The 22600-nt window shown below is 40.7% G+C and overlaps 1 protein-coding gene across 4 annotated transcripts in view; it reads left to right on the top strand.

Moving 5' to 3' along the window:
* The window catches only part of ELMO1 (engulfment and cell motility 1), a 580426-nt gene that overhangs the window by 156848 nt on the left and 400978 nt on the right, over positions 1-22600 (top strand). For all 4 annotated transcript variants that reach the window (XM_018047160.1, XM_018047159.1, XM_018047158.1 and 1 more), the window contains exon 5: positions 21677-21727. In XM_018047160.1, coding sequence (XP_017902649.1) covers positions 21677-21727 — 51 coding nt within the window. The remainder of the gene's footprint in view (positions 1-21676; positions 21728-22600) is intronic.

Raw genomic sequence — 22600 nt, 5'->3', positions numbered from 1 at the left:
TTTATCTGTCAGACTTTCTTAATGGCTGAGAAGTATCCAACTCAGTTTTTGAATTAGTTCTTTTTGTTTGTATTTTAGGTTTTTTTTTTCATTCTTTCTTTCTTCCCCTCTCTCTTTTTTAAGATCCTAAAGTGTCCATTCCTTAAACTAAGTCTTTTAGTAATTCTTTAACTATTTCCTTATAAACTATCAATAGAACTTGAATGAAGAATCAAACTGGATTATCCTAACTTATACAGATGCTGCTTACTGATGAACCCCTGTGTGTCAGGCATGTTCTTGTGTGATTTCATTCAAGCATTAAAGGTTCACAGGGGTCTTGGGGAGGCTTGGAGTTTTAGGTCACACAACTTTGAGTGTCATCTTTGGAGCTGAACTTGATATCTTCTGTATTATTGTGAAGAAGATTCCATTTCAGAGGATTTTAGAGATGGCTTAGGAATTGCAGACATATTTGAATTATCCAGCCTTTTTTTTAAACTGTTGCTTTGAAATATTTCAACATGAATAAAAAAAATCAACATAAACTCTAATAATAGCCTCATTATTCTTAACTAAACCTCTCAGGTTAACTTGCCTTTAGGCAAACCTTAATATGAAAGATTTCATTGCCTTCATCCCTGTGAATATATTTACACTTCTTACAAATGTGCCATTGACTGGAAAGATTGGACTGTTTTGTTTTAAATCAAGCATGAACCAGCCCACTCGAGTAAAATCATCCCAGCAGATTTACTGCCGCAGAACCTGAGTGCCTGGTTCATGTACAAAAGGGATAGTTCAGGCTTCATGGCTTGGGTACACGTCAAGTGTCCAGTAACAGGGGGAGACCTATTTTATTCCTTTCAGTAAGTTTTGGGTGCCTTTTGCTTGACTTCTAGTGTTTATTATGAGGAATGAGAGTTGAGGTTAGTTATACAGATTTGACTATGCTGAAGCCTTTGATCAATGCAAAGAAATAGAGGAAAAACAACAGAATGGGAAAGACTAGAGATCTCTTCAAGAAAATTAGGGATACCAAGGGAACATTTCATGCAAAGATGGGCTTGATAAAGGACAGAAATGGTATGGACCTAACAGAAGCAGAAGATATTAAGAAGTGGCAAGAATACACAGAAGCACTATACAGAAAAGATCTTCACAACCAAGATAATCACGATGGTGTGATCACTCATCTAGAGCCAGACATCCTAGAATGTGACGTCAAGTGGGCCTTGGAAAGCATTGCTACGAACAAAGCTAGTGGAGGTGATGGAATTCCAGTGGAGCTATTTCAAATCCTGAAAGATGATGCTGTGAAAGTGCTGCACTCAATATGCCAGCAAATTTGGAAAACTCAGCAGTGGCTACAGGACTGCAAAAGGTCAGTTTTCATTCCAATTCCAAGGAAAGGTAATACCAAAGAATTCTCAAACTATGGCACAGTTGCCCTCATCTCACATGCTAGTGAAGTAATGCTCAAAATTCTCCAAGCCAGGCTTCAGCAATACATGAACCGTGAACTCCCTGATGTTCAAGCTGGTTTTAGAAAAGGCAGAGGAACCAGAGATCAATTGCCAACATCCTTTGGATCATGGAAAAGGCAAGAGAGTTACAGAAAAACATCTATTTCTGCTTTATCGACTATGCCAAAGCCTTTGACTGTGTGGATCACGATAAACTGTGGAAAATTCTGAAAGAGATGGGAGTACCAGACCACCTGACCTGCCTCTTGAGAAATCTGTATGCAGGTCAGGAAGCAACAGTTAGAACTGGACATGGAACAACAGATTGGTTCCAAATAGAAAAAGGAGTGCGTCAAGGCTGTATATTGTCACCCTGCTTATTTAACTTCTATGCAGAGTACATCAGGAGAAATGCTGGACTGGAAGAAGCACAAGCTGGAATCAAGATTGCTGGGAGAAATATCAATAACCTCAGATATGCAGATGATACCACTCTTATGGCAGAAAGCAATGAGAAACTAAAGAACCTCTTGAAGGTGAAAGAAGAGAGTGAAAAAAGCTGGCTGAAAACTCAACATTAAGAAAACGAAGATCATGGCATCTGGTCCCATCACTTCATGGCAAATGGATGGGGACACAATGGAAACAGTGTCAGACTTTATTTTCTTGGGCTCCAAAATCGCTGTAGACGGTAACTGCGGCCATAAAATTAAAGGACGCTTGCTCCTTGGAAGAAAAGCTATGGCAACTGTAGACAGCTTATTAGAAAACAGAGACGTTACTTTGCTGACAAAGGTCTGTATAGTCAAAACTATGGTTTTTCCAGTAGTCATGTACAGATGTGAGAGCTGGACCATAAAGAATGCTGAGCACCAAAGAATTGATGCTTTTGAACTGTGGTGGTGGTGAAGACTCTTGAGAGTCCCTTGGACAGGAAGGAGATCAAACCGGTCAATCCTAAAGGAAATCAGTCCTGAATATTCATTGGAAGGACTGATGCTATAGCTGAAGTTCTAGTACATGGCCACCTGATAGGAAGAATGGACTCAGTGGAAAAGACTTTGATGCTGGGAAAGATTGAAGGCAGTAAGAGAAGGGGACAACAGAGAATGAGCTGCTTGGATGGCATCACCAACTCAATGGACATGGGTTTGAGCAACCTCTGGGAGATGGTGAAGGGTAGGGAAGCTGGCGTGCTGCAGTTCATGGGGTCATAAAGAGTCGGACATGACTGAACAACAGCAATACAGATTTGGCAAAAATTTGGCCTATTATTCCCTTTCTAACCATCTTGAGAAACTCCTGAGACTTCAAGGTGATATCTTAAAGGTCATCATTTATAGCTATTACGTAATATGTATCCGGGTATGGTAGGCAGAATTGTAAGTTACGGTGGCTCCCAAGATTCCCATCCCCTACTGTTGCATGCCCTGTGTAATTCCGTCTTCTTGAGTATGGTCTGGACCTGGGAATATGATAGTTTTTACTCCTGTGGTTACATCACACTGTATGCCAGAGGATTTGCAGATGCAGTTAAGATCCTTAATCACTTGACTTTGGGTTGACTTTGGATTCATCAAAAGGGAGACTATCTTTGTGGACCTGACTTAATCAGATGGACCCTTTGAAAAGGGTGAAGCATTAAAGAGATGCTCCCCTGCTGGCTTGAGAAAGTGTAAATTGCCAGGTTGCAGAGAAGACTACAGGGTAAAGACCTGAGAGCCACCTCTCAGAGCTGAACATGGTCCCTGGGCAACAGCTGTCTGGGAAATAGGGAGAAGCGGGATCTTCGTCAAACAACCAAAGAAACCAAATAGGCAGCAAATGGAATAAACTTGGAAATGGTCTCTGAGTTCCAAGTAAGGGTGCAGCCGATTGACACCTTGATTTTATCCCTGCGCAACCCTAAAAGAGGGCCCAGGTAAAATGAGCTATTCTCCTGAGCCATAGAGATTGTGACATTACACATTTGTTTAAGTTTCTAAGGTTGTGGTAATTTGTCCTGCAACAATGGAAAACTAGCATATTGTATGAATGTATCCAGGTTTTCTCTATACTGAATAAAATAACAAAACACAGAAGCAAATTGAATGTAGAAATTTGTTGTATTATTGTAATGACCATCCATAGTGCCAGATATTGAATTTTTATGTTAATAAAAAAGCCTCATTATTCCTGCTGATAGCTTTAATAAAATATACATTTACAAACCTAAGCACAAAAAACATGATAATATTAATACAAAACCTCTTCGTCTATTTTCGGTTCTGAGGGATTTCTTTTCCCTTTCTAGAACAAAAATATTTCATTATTTGAAAATTATTGGCTTGACTAATAGGCACTTTTTAAAAAGACTGCATTTTAGTTGTTTTAAGAATGTAACTTTTGGCAGGGAACAGAAAAGTGGGATTGTGTGAGGCTAATTTATAGTCAGCACATTGTTTTTAAATATATGTTTGTCTTTAATTGTTCCCTCATTACTAAATAATGCATAGATGTAAGGAATCCAGTCACTACTTTTGATTCAGACAGATGAGTTTTGCAGTAGTGATGGTTTTCTGCAGTAGTGATGGATTTTTAAATAGTAATTTAAAACTTTAAAATCATGCAGCATTTCAAACATCAGAAAGTACAGAAAATGACATAACTAATTCCCATATATTCAATCATCTAGATGTTAATAGATGTTAACGTTTTGCCTATTGCTTCAAGTTTTATTTAAAAAAGTGCAAGTCCTGCTACAACCTGCTTAATCTTTTTCACTGTCTCGCCTCCCCAGAGGTAAATTCTCCCTCAGTTCTAGCCAGAAATGGATGTATATTATTCTCATGAATTTTTATAAATTTTCTATGTATGTATGTATTTTTGAATAATGTAAAGAATTGTTTTATGCTTTAAAATTTAAATTATTGGTATCATACTGAAGGTAACTTAATTTTTTCACTCAAAGCTATATTTTCAAGATAAATGCTAGGTAATGTCCCATGGCATGAACAAAACAGTTGATTTATTAGAACACAGTTGATCACCATTTTTCTGCTGACAAGCAATGAAGTTGTTTCCCCAATTTTTGTACTTAAATAGTACTGTCATGAATATCCTTGTTCATATATTTATGTGACCCCATTTGAACATTTCTGTAGAATAGAATGCAGGGAGCTGCTGGGTTGTATCTTTAACTTTACTAGGAGTTGCCAAACTGCTTTCCAAAGCATTTCTTTTTAGTCTAGTCCCACTCACAAAGCAGAGTCCTCTTCCCTTCTTTTTACCCAGTACTTGTTGTCATAGTACGGCTTTGGTCTTCAGTCACTCAGTCATGTCTGACTCTCTGTGACACCACGGCCTGCCAGGCCTCCCTGTCCCTCACCATCTCCCGGAGTCTGCTCACTCATGTCCGTTGAGTCGGTGATGCCATCCAGCCATCTCTTCCTCTGTCACCCCATAGTCCTGCTGATGCTAGCTAACTGGATGGAGGGTGAAGGCATGTGGATTTCATTTGTATGAAATCCTATGAAACCCTAGTCCACTAGTCCATAACTGTTTAATGGTGTCTGTTGTTAAATAGATGTTAATAAGACCGCTTTAGTATGATTTTGCTTCCCGGGTGGCACTAGTGGCAAAGAACCCACCTGCCCGTTCAGGAGATGTAAGAGACCTGGGTTTGATCCCTGGGTCAGGAAGATCCCCCAGAGGAGGAAATGGCAACCCATGCCAGTATTCTGGCCTGGAAAATCCCATGGACAGAGAAGACTGGCAGGCTACAGTCCATGGAGTCACAGAGGGTCGGACATGACTAAGTGTCTGAGCACAGTACGATCAGACTAATCACTTTTCCTTTTATTGCTTGGGCTTATTATGTTTCTTATAATAGCACTTCCTCTAGTCATATATTATAAAGGTATTCTCTTTTATTTTCTTTCAAAAGTTAGAAAGTTTTAATGCTCATTTTGATTAAAATGGATTTAACTTATGGATTAATTTTAGAAGGAATTTGCTTTTATTAGCATACTGTCTATCTCATCCATGTAAACAGTATATTTTCCCATTTATTAGAATGTTTCAACAAACTCTTATAATTTCTCCCTCAAAGTTCTTATATATATTTAGTAAGATATATGACCCACAATTTTATGTCTATCATAAATTGTATCTGTTTTTAAGCACTTCTCCTCTTTATACCTATTTATGTATTATTCATTGAGTGTTTCTTGTGTAAAAAGTTTTCTACTGAGCTTAATTTCTGCAAATACACTAGATATACTTATTAGTGTATTTCCTGTTTTTTATTATTAGCAAAATTAAGTATCAGAGAGATTAACTTGAGGGTTGTATATGACTAATTGTACAACCTGGATTTTAACTTAGTTTTATCTAATTCTTTACCTTTTGCTAAAAGCCTTTCCTTTTAAATCAGCTAATGTTTCTCTGATGTATGTAACCTTGTTTCACTATATCTTTTTATAGTAAAAACAAAAATCTCATTGTAGAGTCTTTATGTGAAAAAAGCATTTATTTCACCAAGTAGAAGTTCCTTCATGTCAATTAGCTGATTCATCTGGATAGACACATCTATGGAAGAGAAGAAGTGTATAAAATAAATGTTTCTCTGGCAGTTTTCTTTAAATTAACTCTTAAGGAAAACACCTGTTCTAATTGCCAGCGTGTTCTTTCTCTTGCTCTCTACTTCACCTGTGCTAAGAGGGTTAGTCCTCCCATCAAGACAAACAGCTTCTAGAGATAAGGCCCAGAGGTCCAAGTGCAGGGCAGGCGCTCCAGTGAAAAACAAGGATGTAGATGAACTTTCTAATAATTGTAAGTTTCTTTTTAAATTGAGATATAATTGACATAACTTTATATGGTGGCTCAGATGGTTAAGAATCTGCCTGCAATGTGGGAGACCTGGGTCTGATACCTGGATTGGGAAGATCCCCTGGAGAAGGGAATAGCTACCGACTCCAGTACACTTGCCTGGATATTTCCATGGACAGAAGAGCCTGGCAGGCTACAGTTCGTGGTGTCACAAAGAATTGGACACGCCTGAACAACTTTCACTCACTCACTACATTAATTTCAGGTGTAGAGAATAATGATTCGATATTTGTATATTTTGTGAATTGATAACCACAATAAGTCTAAGTGAATGCTAAATGAAATAAGTCAAAGATAAATACTGTATGTTTCACTTATATGTGAAATCTTAAGAAAAAAGACAAAGCCTAAGTTCATAGTTACAGAGAACAGATTAGACTGGCAGTTGTCAGAGGTGGGGAGTCAACATCCCTTACCTACATAATTACAAACATTTTTTTCTTAGCAATTTTCAAATAGTATTGCTGCTGTTCAGTCGCTAAGTCATGTCCAACCCTTTGTGTCCCCACGGACTGTAGCACGCCAGGTTTCCCTGTCGTTCACTATCTCCCAGAGTTTGCTCAAATTCATGTCCACTGAGTCATATAGTATACAGGCAGTATTATGAACTGTAGTCACCATGCCATAACAACACGTCCATGACTTACTTATTTGATAACTGGAAATTCACACCCTGACTCCCTTCACCCATTTTGCCCACCCGATAACTCCCCTCCTCTGACAACTGCCAGTCCAATCTGTTCTCTGTATCTACGAACTTAGGTTTTGTTTCCTTTTCTTTTTTTAGATTCCATATATAAGTGAAACATACAGTATTTACCTTTGACTCATTTCACTTGGAATAATGACGCAGTAAACATGGAGGTACATATATCTTTTCAAGTGGAGTGGTTTCATTTTCTTCGGTAAATACCCAGAAGTGGGATTGTGGCGTCATATGCTAGCTCTACTTTTAACTTTTTGAGGAACCTTCATACTATTTCCTATAGTGGTTGCACCAGTTGACATTCCCCCCAGCAGTGCACCGCTGCTACTGCTGCTGAGTCGCTTCAGTCGTGTCCAACTCTGTGCGACCCCATAGACGGCAGCCCACCGGGCTTCCCCGTCCCTGGGATTCTCCAGGCAAGAACACTGGAGTGGATTGCCATTTCCTTCTAGAATCCCCTATTCTCCACATCTTTGTAATCACTCTTTTTTTATCTTTTTATGATAGCCAATGGAAACAGGTGTGATGCATTATCTTATTGTGTGATTTTAGTTTGGATTGTCCTCATAACTAGAGATGTTGAGCATCTTTTCATGTACCTCTTGGCCAGTTTTCTTTTAAGGAAATCTCTACTCAGGACTTCTGCCCATTATTTTTCCATTGGATTGGTTTTTTTTTTTTTTTCCTGTTGACTTGCATGAGCTCTTCATATATTTTAGATATTTACCCCTTATCAGATACATGATTTGTAAATTATTTGTACGTCAGTTTTTGTCATTCAGTATGTTGCTTTTTCATTTTGTTGGCGGTTTCCTTTGCTGTTCTGAAGCTTTTTAATTTAAAGTAGTCCCACTTGTTTATTATTTTATATTTGTTGCCTTTGCTTTCAGTGTCAAATCTAAACAGTCCCAGAAAGACCCGTGTTAAAAAGCTTACTGCCTATGTTTTCTTCCAGAAGTTTTATGGTAATACTTTCAAAGTTTTGATTGTTTAATTTCCTTCTCTTTCATTTGTCATCCATACTAACTCATCTAGAGAGATCTACCTAAAATCTAGTTTTTTTCCTAGTGCAAGAAGGAGGAGATAGGCTAGAAGGGAGAAACCTATAGTGGGATTCAAGCTCAAACCCATTCTTTCTCTAATATGTTCTGTTGGGTATTTTCACTTCTAACACCGAGGCCAGATCCTGCTTTTCTAAGGCTTCTTTCTATCTGGTCTTTTCTCATAACTGGGCAATTCCTCTTAGGATTGTAACAGTTTAGTTTCTAGGAGTGGTTCTGGATGGTCTTGTGAGTCCCAGAGCTCAGTTGTAGATGTCTGGGACTCTTTGTTGGAGAAGGCAATGGCACCCTACTCCAGCACTCTTGCCTGGAAAATCCCATAGACGGAGGAGCCTGGTGGTCTGCAGTCCAAGGGGTAGCAACTGAGCGACTTCACTTTCACTTTTCCCTTCATGCATTGGAGAAGGAAATGGCAACCCACTCCAGTGTTCTTGCCTGGAGAATCCCAGGGACAGCAGAGCCTGGTGGGCGGCCATCTATGGGGTCGCACAGAGTCAGACACGACTGAAGTGATTTAGCAGCAGGAGCAGCAGCAGCAGCAGCAGGGACTGTTTGTAACTCTGCTTCTGTGCTAGGGCAGCCTGATGCTGTGGATTAGGTGAACATCCATTCAGGACATTATGGGAACACAAGAATTGATAGTGGAACATGAGCAATTATTATCTCTGTTCTTCCCTTTTTTAAAAAAATGATACAAGTATTTCATAGTAGGCATGAAATAAATAGCCATTGATGACTGCAGTTTGTAAAACAGGGCAAGGAAAGAAAGATGGACTGAGATTTATTTGCATTGTGGGAGGAAGAAAGGGACAGTATCTCTATCTTTGAAGAAAAAAAAAGTGGACAGTTAGTTTTAGTTTACAGATATATTCTGACTATTGCTTCAGGCCAAATTATGATTAAAATAGCCATTGCATTCATTTAAAAAGTATATATTGAACACATTTTACATACCACACACTATTCTAGGCACTGATGATGAAAAAAACTTGAAGATGCCCACTCCTCTGATGCATATGTTTTCATGGGCGTGGGTGGAGACAGGAGATTTTTTAAAAAATGAACAAGGTATTTATTTTTCAGATTGAAGTAAAGACTCGAAACAAAATAAGTGAGGTAATGTGATAAAGATTTGTGAGCAGAGTGTGGTAGGCAGGCCTGGCTATGGAGCTCAGTCTGCCAGGCTAGCCATGTAATATAGGTTCAAGAATGGGTCAGAAATATGACTGGACTTGTTTTAAATTTCCAAATAAACAGATATAGAGGAAATAAGGCTGCAGGAGAGTGGACCTGGTTTCCAGAACTGGGGGCTTATGACCCTTCTTCTCCAATTATGTGCCCCAAGAAACAAACTTATACTCCTCCTCTAAGGCTCCGAGTTTGTGCTCCTCAAGCTTAATATCTGAGTTCTGGGTCTTTACTTTAGGATTGTGCCAGCTCTGTGACAATCTGCATCTCTCTGCAAGGCCCCAGATGTCCGTCTGTGGTCAAGATTGCTGTAAAGCACCAGGAAGTGTCTTTCTAAAGGGGTGGTATTCATGCCAAGGCTGAAGAATAACAAGGAGGCAGATCATAGCACTTCAGCAAAAGGCACAACCAGTACAAAAGCCTTGAAGCATGAAGAATTTGGTGTGATAAGTGACAAAAGGGAATAGGAGAGTGAGCTGGGGAGTTGGGGGAGTATCAGATATGATGGTAGAGGTTGGCCACGGCCATATCAGGAGTCTTTTAAACCATGATAGGAACTGGGATTTTCTTCTAAGTACACGGAATGCTGCTGTTTCAACCCAGGGTCTGTGAATTTGTATAGGAAGAAAGTTATAACTGTATGACAATAAAAAAATCACATTATTTCAATGAGACTAGACAACAACCCATGCTAGTTTAAATAATATCTGTGTTTGTGTTACAGGTAGAAATGATAGATATTTCCATTTATTGCTATTATTGCAATGATCTCAAAGTGTCATTTATGATCATTACATTAATTATAAATTACAGTAGTTATTAGCGCTTATAGTATATCTTGTTATTTTCTGCATTAATAAAGGTGCCAGTGAACTACAGCCTGTGGACAAAATCCAGGTTGCCACCTAGTTTTGTAAGTGAAACTTATTGGAATACAGCCATGCCCATTCATTTATGTATCACAGTTGCAACAGAAAATTTCTTCCCTTGCAATGTTTAAAATACTTAGTAACTGGTTCTTGATGGAAAAAGTTTGCTGATAACTATACTGAAAAAGATTGAGGGCAGGAGGAGAAAGGGACGACAGAGGATGAGATGGCTGGATGGCTTCATCAACTCGATGTACATGGGTTTGGGTGGACTCTGGGAGTTGGTGATGGACAGGGAGGCCTCGTGTGCTGTGGTTCATGGGGTCGCAAAGAGCTGGACACGACTGAGCGACTGAACTGAACTGATATTGAAAAAGTAGCATATGATACAATTCAAAAACTTGGATAACTATTGGTTTCTTTGCAAACTTCTGTATTTTATTTTATGTATTTAAAAGTGTTATTTATTGAAGTGATCCATAGGCTTCACTAGACTTCCAAAACATCCATGACAGGGGGCAAAAAGAAAAGAGATTCTTTAAATCTCTGCCTTACAGGATCTCAGGCAGGGGAACCTAATGGCCTGAACTGCGTTTCCTCTGCCTGAGCTTCTCTTCCCGCTTCTTGATCTGACAGATTTTCCATATTTCCAGTACCCAGTACCCAAGCTGCCTCTTCTTTGTGAATGATGTATCGAGTCCTTACGCAGTGCCAGGCAGAGCCTTTATTAGCACTGTCTAACTTTATCCCATGACAACACCATACGGTCTAGGTGTGACGATCTTCCTTGTAGCAGTGAGGGGGGCTCGGAGGAGCTGTCATGCCCATGTATTAATTGACCGGATGTTCACTGAGCACCTGCTATGTGCCAGGCTCTGTGCCAAATGCCCAGGTGACAAAACTGTCAGTAGTGATGCCAAGGTTTGGATCGGTCCCATCTGATACCAGTGTTAGGGTGGCTCACCTCACAGCAGGTTGTGTTCAAGATGCCAGACACCACACTGTCTCTTTGAAACCAGCAGCAAGCTCAGTTACTCTTCCTTTTCTGATGCTTCCATCCCACTTTATTCAGTAGCTCTCCTCTCCACCGTAAATGTTTGCATCTTGTTCTCACTCCACAGTCTGTTGTCTGCACTGGCTTTGCCTAGAATAGGCCGTAGCGTCTGTATTTTCCTAGCTGTAGCAGCATCCTTACCCCACTCCAGTACTCTTGCCTGGAAAATCCCATGGATGGAGGAGCCTGGTGGGCTTCAGTCCATGGGGTCACTAGGAATTGGACACGACTGAGCGACTTCACTTTCACTTCCCACTTTCATGCATTGGAGAAGGAAATGGCAACCCACTCCAGTATTCTTGCCTGGAGAATCCCAAGGACGGGGGAGCCTGGTGGGCTGCCGTCTCAGGGGCTGCACAGAGTCAGACAGCGACGCAGCAGCAGCAGCAGCATCCTTGGGCTTCTCTGGTGGCTCAGTGGTAAAGAATCTCCCTGCCAGTGCAGGGAATGGGGGTTTGAACCCTGGATTGGGAAGATCCCCCGGAGAAGGAAATGGCAACCCACTCCAGTATTCTTGCCTGGGAAATTGCATGGACAGAGGAGCCTAGGGCTACAGTCCGTGGGGTCACAAAACAGTCAGACATGACTCACGTGACCAAAGAAAAACAGACAGCATCCTTAGTGATGCTTGTCAATGCCGCTGGAATGACCCTTTAAAGTCTTTTCTTTTTCACAAGCATGAGCTTCTTTCCTGTAAGTGCAGCTCTCTTCTCCAGCACTTTGTGGATTTCTGAGACCACTGAGATTTGTCCTTCACAATCCAGGTTTAAACATTTTCACATGCCATCTGATTGAGGGTTATGTTAAAATTGATAGCAGGAGGGGCTGGCAATGAAATCTCTATCTCAAATAGAAAAAAGGGACCGTAGGGGAGGCCTGGTTTACATGGTTTACCGTAGCTTGTGCAAATCTTTCTGTCCAAAACCATGGAGATTGCTTTTTCCCCTAGAAACGTAACCAATGTTCATTAACTTGGGTGGGCAAATACTCACAATATCAGCCATTTTTAAAAATTTCTTTTCTTTTTTTTCATATGTTGTAAGTGAAAAGCATTGTTGCCCACTTGTTACTGGATCTACCTGGACATCAGCGTTTTATCAGTTTATACACACATAATATATTCCATCAATTTGGATTCATACTGCAATACTATCATGCAACCTACATTTTTTATGTGATAACTTAAAAATAATGCAGGAGGCTGCATATTAAAAAAGAGTTTTTTGGGGTCTTAAGTTTTGCAATTCAGAAGACACAGGTTTGGGGTAAACATGAAAGAATATTCCAAGGAAGAGAGTCAGGAACTTTTAAAGACAAAAAGCCACAAGGTTGTTAAAAGTTGCCTGGTGAGGACTTCCATGGTGGCGCTGTGCATAAGACTCCATACCTGCCAATGAAGGGGACAGAGGTTTGATCCCCGGATCAGGAGGAATCCACATGCCACGGAGCAACTAAGCCGGTGTGTCACAACTACTGAAACCTGTTCGCTCTAGGGCCTGCAAGCCACAACTACTGAAGCCCATGTGCCTAGATCCTGTGTTTTGCAACAAGAGAATTCACTGCAATGAGAAGCCCGTGCATTGCAACTACAGAGTAGCCCCCACTCTACACAACTAGAGAAAGATCCCACTCACAGCAAGGAAGACCCAGCGCAGCCAAAAAAAAATAAAAAGTGCCTGGTGAGAATGGTCATTGACTCACCTGAATCAGAAAATATTTGTCCTTACAGAATCCCAGGTTGTTTTAGGATAGGGTTCCAAAAGGTAGGTAGACCATCACAAGTTATTTTAGGGGAAGGGTTGAGGGTGGATGAGGCCCGTGGACTTCTTTGTATAATAGTAATAATACTGGTAATGATAATAATAATGATAAAAGAGAACCGACTTTTGATGACCAGGCAGGATCATTCCAATGCTCTCTGTTGGTGAAGTTTAACATTCTCCTAGATGGCAAAAGGGAAATGGTTGCAGGGCCCAGCTCCAGTATGCGGTTGGGCCAAGAATGTTAGATTTCAGGTTGAGAGGCAGTGAATGAATAACTAAAGTATCTGGGCTTGCTTTTAGTTGTTTTCTCTCTGTTATAAATGATGCCTCGGTGGACATCTTTCATAAAATGTTTGCCGTTCTGGTGTTTCCAAAGGGAAAAACTTCATAGAATTTGATTTTGATTTTTAAGGCTTTTGCTAAACATTATAAAATCACCCATGAAAAATGTGTCTCTGTTCACTGTCCTTCAAGTCATGTGTGGGAAGAAAGGCACAGATTTTTGTCACAGAACTTATTACTAGTTTTTCAGTTCTTGGGTCTATTGGATTGTTAACTTGGAGATAGGAGGTGCTCCCAGCCAGGAGTCCTGTGGTTGGAATCCGGGGTCTAATGTAGTGAGTGCCAAGCCCTGCAGAGATGGAAGCAGCTGTGTATTGCTGCAACCCTCCACCATGTTGCCCAATCTCCTTAACTTACTCTCCATTCTAATTCACTGCTGCTGACAGATTTATTTCTCTGAAACTTTCCCTTGGTCATAATGTTCAAAAGCCTTAAATGTTTTCTCTTTGTTTATTGTATTGAGATGTTGCTAGTGCTTACCCCACTGTCTGTATTACCAAAATTATCCCCCTCACCTTCTGTGCTCAAGGGGACTGACTACTTTGACTTCAAGGTTGAGTCACCATCTACATAGTGACCTTTTATTACTTCTTAACGGATTGGACTTAATCAGTTCTTTCTCTAGGATATTAGAGGGACAGAGACATGGATTGGGTTCTACCCTGAGCTTTTGGTCCTAGGGCCCAGACACCAGGCAAAGGTAGATGTGTCTCACTCTTGCCATATGAAATTGGCTGAGAAAGCAAGCATCTTCCCTGGCTTTCTAAAAGGTGCCTCTTTCCAAGCAGCAGTGAAATCTAATAGTGCCTATTCCTTTAAGATAAGCATATTCTTTTCCAGAAAACATTGTTCTTTGTCTCCTACAAGCAGTTGATGAAAACGAAAAGGGGGACAGGCATTCTCCTCTGGCTCCTCCCCTGGGATCACTACATCCCACAGATTCCCTGGGCTCCTAAGGACTGTCTACCAGCTTTTCTCCACTCCTTTTACCCAGATCTTATTACAGGTAGAAAGAGAACAAAGCATTCTGATGGAACAGGCCCTCCCCTAACGTGGTCTGTGTTTACACAGCACAGATAGGTAATTAGCCAAATATTCCTTATCACCTGTCTTGTCTATCTTCTTTTGCCTTGGGGAATTGTGTGAATGGTACATGAGTGTTATGAAAAATAAATTGATTAAAGAAAGACAATAACTGAGCATAGAATCTAGTTAGTGGCATGAAAAAAGAGTGGAAAGAAGTCAAATCCAGCTCCTTCCATCCATGGGTGATGATGAATTGCTACAGCTATATGGAGCTGGGGCGTGGGGCTGGGAAGGAACATGGTCCTTGATGGTAAGGACCCCAGGGAAGTCTGCAATATGAGTTATGGGAAATGTGCATTTAGAAGAGTTTGCCACCCTATCTTTCTTATTCTTTTTCCCCACCTCACCTCTCAGCCTTTTCCTCCTGGCCTTTGGGGGTTCAGATTTATTTTAGGGTATTTCTATGCTCCTCCTCAAATGTTAGACCTGTAGTCCTCTGTCTGGAGGCATTGCTCGGTAACCTAGCAACCGGCATGTCATATGTGGTCCTCAGTTATTTCCCTCAGCCCAAAGATTTGAAGATCATGCAAATGGACACATAAAGGATAGAAAGGATCAGGTTTACAGTGAAAAATCAGCCTCTGTGATTACTGAGTAATGGATGCAAAGAACAGCGTTATTTCCTGGTATTATTTCCAAAGTAAGGACCCCGTCACATCAGGAGAAAGAGACAGTGACAGACAAAGGCAGAACCAGAGAAAAGGTCCTGAAGCTGCCTGGACTTGAGGGGTCTGGTCGTGAGTGCCCCCTCCCCCTCTGACCTCCTGCTTTCCTTTCTCAGTCACAGGAAGGGGGTAGAATTTGGAATTTTGGGCCAGGGAATAATTCTTAACATTGCCTGGCTACATAGAAAGTTGGCCTACTGAGATAAACAAAATTTCAGAAGGAAAAATATGACAACAGTGACATTTTTCTGAGGAATCTTATTATCCGATCCACACAGAGGCCAAGTCACTGAGCTTCTTCTTGTGTGAAGAAGCACAAAGACATCCTATGGAGATGCTTGTGAATGTCAGGGGCTAGTACAGTCTGCCACTGCTGGGTGGCAGTAGCTGTGACAGCGGGGTTTAGCAGCTTTAACTGGGCCCCTTGTCATTCTTCCCGTACATTGTGTGCTGTTACTTTAGGACATTTTCTGCAGAAATGTTCTTTCTGCTGCTCTCTCTTCTTCATTTTTGAGGAGCTGCCATTAGTCTTGTTTGCCTTACTTTATTACCTTGAAATTCCAAACACTGACTCTAAATGTGCTGCATGATCTTATGAATTAGACCGGGATGATTCTAAACTTTACTGTGCAGCAGAATTATTTGCAAGCATAGTGAAAAGGTAGCCGCTGAGGCCCCTGAGTGTGTGGCTTGGTGGGCTGGGGAGTCCCAGAAATCTGCATTTTAATACTCATGGTGATTCTCAAGCCAGTGGTATGAAGATCCCATGAGAATCAGGGATTAAAGGCTGATTTCCCAGAGAGGGGCATGGGACAGTTTCTTGGCTCTGTGAGTTGATGAATACATTCTTTAGTTTTGCAGAATCTCCCTCTCTGTTTGGAGGGAGGGAGTTCACTTTTTTTGTTGTTGCTGTTCCTTCCCCCACATGCTTTTCTTTAAAGAGCATATCTTTTAAATTTTTTATTTATTTATTTTTTTAAATTTAAAATTTAATTTTTTTTCTTTGGCCACACCACAAAGCATGTGGGATCTTAGTTCCCCAATAAGAGATCAAACTTGCAATCCCTGCATTGGAAGTACAAAGTCTTTTTTTTTTTTTTCCTTCCTTAATCCCTGGACCATCAGGGAAGTACCCCTGCCATGCACACACACATGCTTTTATAAGTCATTTAATGATGTTCCTTGTCTGGCCTGAGAAGGGTGCCTCTATTGAATGCTGCTGGATTGATCCTGTTGAAATCTGCTTACCAAAGGTCACTGATATAACCTGTTGATCAGACAAAGCTGGCTAGAGTATTTCTCAGTTCACTAAGGAGGAATGGATCCATGCCAGCTGGGGCAGCGTATCAGCGGATGGAGGTGAATTGGTCAGGGTAAACTGGAGGGAATGGACAGGAGGTAGAGGGACACAGCCAATGGGCAGGATAAGTAAGTAAAATCACACACACACACACACCCCCACACACACCCCCCCCCCCACACACACACCCACACACACCCCGCTTGCTGGATGCTTGGAGGACTGCATCAAAGAAGTCCCTTCTGAAACAGACATAGAGGCCTGAGAGTATGATAAAAGAGTGGGTGCCAGGTCCTCAGCCTTTGATGTGGCGCATGCTGTGTGCCAGACCTCCCCTCAGCCGTGCTGATCTGCTGATGGAATAGGCGTATGGTTGATAGCATTTGTTATCCCGCTGGATATGTGCTGTTGACTTCCTGAAGTCTGAGACTCAGGATTGCCTAGATGGCACTATTATTATTACTGGCTGGATTACATATAGAGACTAGCTCAAAACAAATAAGCATATGCAGCAATGTGCTTTTCAGATGTTATTTTTGCACTTAATAATATACTTTTTTCATGAGCTAACTTTTTTCATGAGTGTTTGCAAGGTGCCATTCTCTGTCCTAAGCACTTTAAATGGATTATTTCAGTTAATCCTCAGAATAGCCTTAGGAGACAGGCGCTATCCTTATTTTACACATGAACAAGCTGACACAGAGGGCAGCTATGTCACTTGTACCGGATTCCCCAGGTAAGAAGTGAGATGTGGGTCTAGTTCAGACTATCCTAGCTGGAAACCCAACTCTTCAGTGATGCCCTACATTGTCTGGATGAGACTTATGAATTTAGAGTAAGTCCAAGCCTTTTCCTGTGTTTACCTCCCAAGTTTGACTTCCTTGGAGAGCAAAAGGCGTCATCATCAGTCAGTGGCATGAGAGGTGGCATCCAGGGGATTTTCTTGATGGAAAAGTCTCCAAAGCAGATGTCTACCATTGGCTCTTTCTTTGAGTTTGATCTACCCTTCTGTTGGGACCTTAAAGTTTTTAATGCATATATTTGTGGCTTTTCTGGTTTTGTTGTTGTTGTTGTTGTTATCTATTGTTCCAAAGTACTAAACACTGATTAAAAATGTATTTTGGGGATAAGGAAGAGACAGAAAGCAAATTAGCTGCCGGTTGAGAAGGGATGCGTGCTGCTCTCAATGTAACAGTCCCATTTTGAATGAATTCTAGGCCAGGCACAGCTCATACATCACATCTGGTTCTTGCTACATTCTCTAAGCAGTGACTTGTTCTTCCCATTTTAGATTGGAGTGGTTGAATAGCTTGCACTGAGCTTACAAGGTGGTGTGAGTCAGATGGAATTTGAACCCAGCCCTTTCTGTCAGTGGTTTTGACACTGCTTTTGTTTTAAATAAACAGTCCTCAAGATCCTTTCTTCAAAGAACTCATTCTTGGATCCCAGAAAATCAGGAGTCTGTGTCGAAGGAGTCAACCTGGAGGTCAATTGTTTGAGGTCACCCCAGCCATACTTCCACCCAGTGCCTCATGTCCAGGACATCCTGGGGAACACCTGGGAATCTGTAGAGCATTTGTTAATACCACACTTATTTCTTTGCTCTCATATATGGCAATCAGATGATGAGCTCACCCCTCTAATGATGAATGCAAGGTCTAAGTTGTTTACCTTTTCCAGAGGGAGCACAGCCTCTGATGTCGTCTGCCCCCAACCCTGAGGGGTTTGAGTCCCCCCTCCCCCTCCTTGATGTTGGGCAAATAACTTATCCTCTTGGCAGATTTGGTTTCTTATCTTTAAAGTCAACATAAGATTATTATGATGGTTAAATAAGCATTCCAACAAAACCCCAAATCCCTCACCCCAGTGCCTGTCAACAAATGTTAATTTATTGCTTTTATTAGGAATGCTTCATCACCACTATTAATTTTCACGAGGAGAGATTATTGCTAAACCCTCCTGGCCTCTTTACACCCTCTTTTCCTGCTTGATTTGTTACTTGGGAAGAATAAACTAGGCCCCCTTTTCCTCTTGGGAAGGAACCTGCCTTTGGTCTTAACCTCAACAGGTATGCTAATCTGAGGGTTTAGTTAGCTGTCTGCTGGTTATCATTCTCAGCTCTGTGTTCCATAATCACTAATAAAGGAGATATTTTAGGCTTTCACCTTCTGACTCCTTTATTTCTTGATTCATATAAAACCTGAGCGGGAAAGATGTAGCTATCTATTTGGCTTCCTTAATATTCTATAATTAGTATTTGTGGTTTTCCTCTCCATTTCTCTTAGAGGCATAGAATTTTAGAGTTGAAAGCTTTTTTAAAAAAATACTGAAATTCACTTCACCATCTCATAACTGAACCGGGCTGCCCAGTGGTCATTCAACCCTTGCCTACACACTTCCGGTAATGAAGACCTTGCTCTCTCAAGAGGTGGCCCAGGGTGTCTGGCTGGGGATGCTCTAAATTGGGCTGAAATTGCCTGAGGAAAGTTTGGATCCAGCAGTGTGGAGCTTTCAGGCCTGCCTGAACTCAGTTTAAAACGTTCAGATTAGGATTTCTTTGGGAGAAAGTACTGGCCTGAGGCCTGCTTGCTTTCAGATAATTGTTCTAGAAAGTTCATTTTCCAGTAAGTCATCAGAATTGGCTGAGGGTGAGAGTGAGTATTCTGTGTTTATGGCATCTCATTCTGAGAAATTTCCTACTACTCCAATGTGCCTGCTGCGTCCTGAGCAAAGTCTAGCTTGTGGCTTGTCGGAAATGGTGCAGGAGATTGACCCACAAGGCACTTTATTAACCTCCTGGCTCGGTGCTCCAGGGTGGGGGATGCTGTGGTGTGACTCCCAGAAGGTCAACTCCTGAAAGCTGAGCATGGTGCGTACTCTGGTGGCAGAAGAGAAAACTGCCAGTGAAATTCTCCTTTCCATGCCAAAGACGCTAAGTGAAAGCTTCAGAACACTCACTTCCAATACACTTGCTGAGTGGAGATGGACCAATTTGGAATCTGCTCATATATGCTGTTTGTTCTTAACTTCAAGGCAACGTTCAATAGAAACCAGCAAATGTTAAGAAACCAGAAACCAGATTCCTTCTCCCCCCCCCCCCCAAAAAAGAGAACAACTTCATTGAGATAATTCACGTACCCAAAATTCACCTGTTAAAGTGTTCAATCTGTTGCTGCTGTTGTTGTTCAGTTGCTCAGTCATGTCCAACTCTTTGCAACCCCATGGACTACAGCACACCAGGCTTCCCTGTCCTTCACCATCTTCCAGAGCTTGCTCAAACTCATGTCCATTGAGTCTGTGATGCCATCCAACCATCTCATCCTCTGTCTTCCCCTTTTCCTCCTGCCTTCAATCTTTCCCAGCATCAGGGTCTTTTCCAGTGAGTCAGCTCTTTATATCAGGTGTCCTAAGTATTGGAGCTTCATTATCAGTCCTTCCAATGAATATTCAAGGTTGATTTCCTTTAAGATTGACTGGTTTGATCTCTTTGCTCTCCAAGGACTCTTCAGCGTCTTCTCCAGCACCATAGCTCAAAGGCATCAATTCTTCGGTGCTCAGCCTTTTTTATTGTCAAGCTCTCACATCCCTACATGACTACTGGAAAAACCATAGCTTTGACTGTATGGACCTTTGTAGGCAAAGTAATATATCTGCTTTTTAATATGCTGTCTAGGTTTGTCATTGTTTTTCTTCCAAGGAGCAAGTGTCTTTTAATTTCATGGCTGCAGTCACTATCTGTAGTGATTTTGAAGACCAAGAAGATAAAGTCTCTCACTGTTTCCATTGTTTCCCCATCTATTTGCCATAAAGTGATGGGACAGGATGCCATGATCTTTGTTGTTTGAATGATGAGTTTTAAGCCAGCTTTTTCACTCTCCTCTTTCATCTTCATCAAGAGGCTCTTTAATTCATTGGCTTTTAATTCTTCAATTCGTTGGCTATCACTATATTCACAGATTTCTAAAATCATCACCACCATCAATTTTAGAGCATTTTAATCACCCCTGAAAAAAAATTCCTGTGCTGGTTAACACTCACTCCCAAATCCTCCTCCATCAGCCCCTTGAAACCAGTAGTCTGCTTCCTTGTCTCTATAGGTGGACCTCTTTTGACAAATGAAATCTTAAAATACATAGCTTTTGCATCTCAATTCTTTCACTTAATGTTTTCAAGGTCATGTGGTAGCATGAATCCATACTTTGTTTCTTTTAATGGCTTAGTAATATTCCATCGAATGGATTCACTATGTTTTGTTTATCCAGTCATCTGCTGATGGATATTTGGGTTGTTTATACCTTGGCCGTTGGAGAAGGCAATGGCAACCCACTCCAGGACTCTTGCCTGGCAGATCCCATGGACAGAGGAGCCTGGTAGGCTGCAGTCCATGGGGTCACTAAGAGTCGGACATGACTAAGCGACTTCTCTTTCACTTTTCACTTTCATGCATTGGAGAAGGAAATGGCAACTCACTCCAGTGTTCTTGCCTGGAGAATCCCAGGGATCGGGGAGCCTGGTGGGCTGCCGTCTCTGGGGTCACACAGAGTTGGACGCAACTGAAGCGAGTTAGCAGCATACTTTGGCTGTTATGAATAAAATTTCTCTGAACATTCAGGTACAAGTTTTTGTATGGTTATATAGTTTTGGTTCTCCTGGGTATATATGTAGGAATGATTTTGCTGGATAATACTCCATTTAATAAGCTTTTAAAATTGCTTGTTTTGATTGCTATCCTTGTGTCCCATATTTCTATTCTCTGGGTTCATATTCACTTCCTCTGTAGTGTAGGCTGTCCATGATGATATAAAGAAACAGAACAAAAATAGACTCACAGACATCAAAAGCAAACTTATGGTTACCATAGGGAAAAGGGAGAAGTGGAGGGATAAATTAGGAGTTTAGGATTAACATGTATACATTACTACATATAAAATTGATAATCAGCAAGGACCTGCTATATAGCACAAGGAACTCTATACAGTATTCCGTAATAACATATATAGGAAAAGAATCAGAAAAAGAAAGAATATATGCATATGTATAACTGAATCACTTTGCTATACACCTGAAACTATCACAACATGATAAGTCAGCTATACTCCAAAGTAAAATAAAAATTAAATTTAAAAAAAGAATTGAAGGGGGAAATAACACATCTGGGACCCAGTTTAAAGTTCTTTGTAGAATTAAAAATTATTCAAGTGAGAATAGACCGAATCATATGAATGCATATTATTTATATATGGAATCTCCGCTCAGTGATATTTGCCTTTGTGTTCTTCTTTCCCAAGCTTTCACTTGAAGATTTACAGTTTTTTTTTTCTTTTCCAGAATCGAAATGAAATAAAAAATGGCACTATCCTTCGATTAACCACATCTCCAGTAAGTTGATGCTTGTTTGTGGTTCTGTGATTTGCGGTTTGTTATATGTGATTATGGGATATTAATTTTTCAAGGTAACTCATGTGAAACAAAAGATTTTTGGAGTGTTCCCCTATTCTGGAGTAGCAGGAATGCCCCCCTTCGATTTCCTGGCACAGAAAAGGAAGTTTTTGTTCCAGGTTATGTGCAAGTAAATTCACTTTAAAGTTTGAATTTTGTGGTCATATCAACAGTTCTCATAATATAGATAGGATAACTCTACCCTGTGAATTGGTTTTACCTACCTACCCACAGATCCACCCAAAACTATCTGAACAAACAAAGCGAACACAACTAGAGACAGCCTGTTCAACTTCCCTTGAAAGTCAAAAGGTGTGTCTGTCTGTGTATGGCAGAGTGAAAATGTTTAAGCATTTCCTAAGGTTTGGTCAGTTATTGTGACAATTCATCAAATATGGTTTAAGAAATATTTGCTGCTTATGTTGTTTCACTGACGGCTGATCCTAGAAAAAAAACCTTTTCAAGTTTTCCAAATAAAAACTGCTAAACAAAATGCTACAGTATATTTAGATTACTGTAGCCAACTGTATTGCTTAACTTGATCTTTCTTACTTGCTTATAGAGACTTTGGGTAGTAACATTAGCATATTTAAACTATGTTTTTTTCACAGTGCATTTTATCACTTTCCTAAAAAATAATCTGCACAAAATACACCAAGTGTTACTATTTTCACTCTGCATATGTGATGAAAACTGTGTCTAGCTCTCATTTTCAGTTTCCACTGAAACCATGTGCTAGGCTAAAAATAAATTTAAAAATTGGGAAAAGCATCTGGCTAAAATTAAATTGTGGGTACTGTAACCACCACAAAT

This window comes from Capra hircus, chromosome 4 (genome assembly GCF_001704415.2).
Source record: "Capra hircus breed San Clemente chromosome 4, ASM170441v1, whole genome shotgun sequence".
NCBI classification, from domain to species: domain Eukaryota; kingdom Metazoa; phylum Chordata; class Mammalia; order Artiodactyla; family Bovidae; genus Capra; species Capra hircus.
This window is presented reverse-complemented; position numbering and strand designations above follow the sequence as displayed.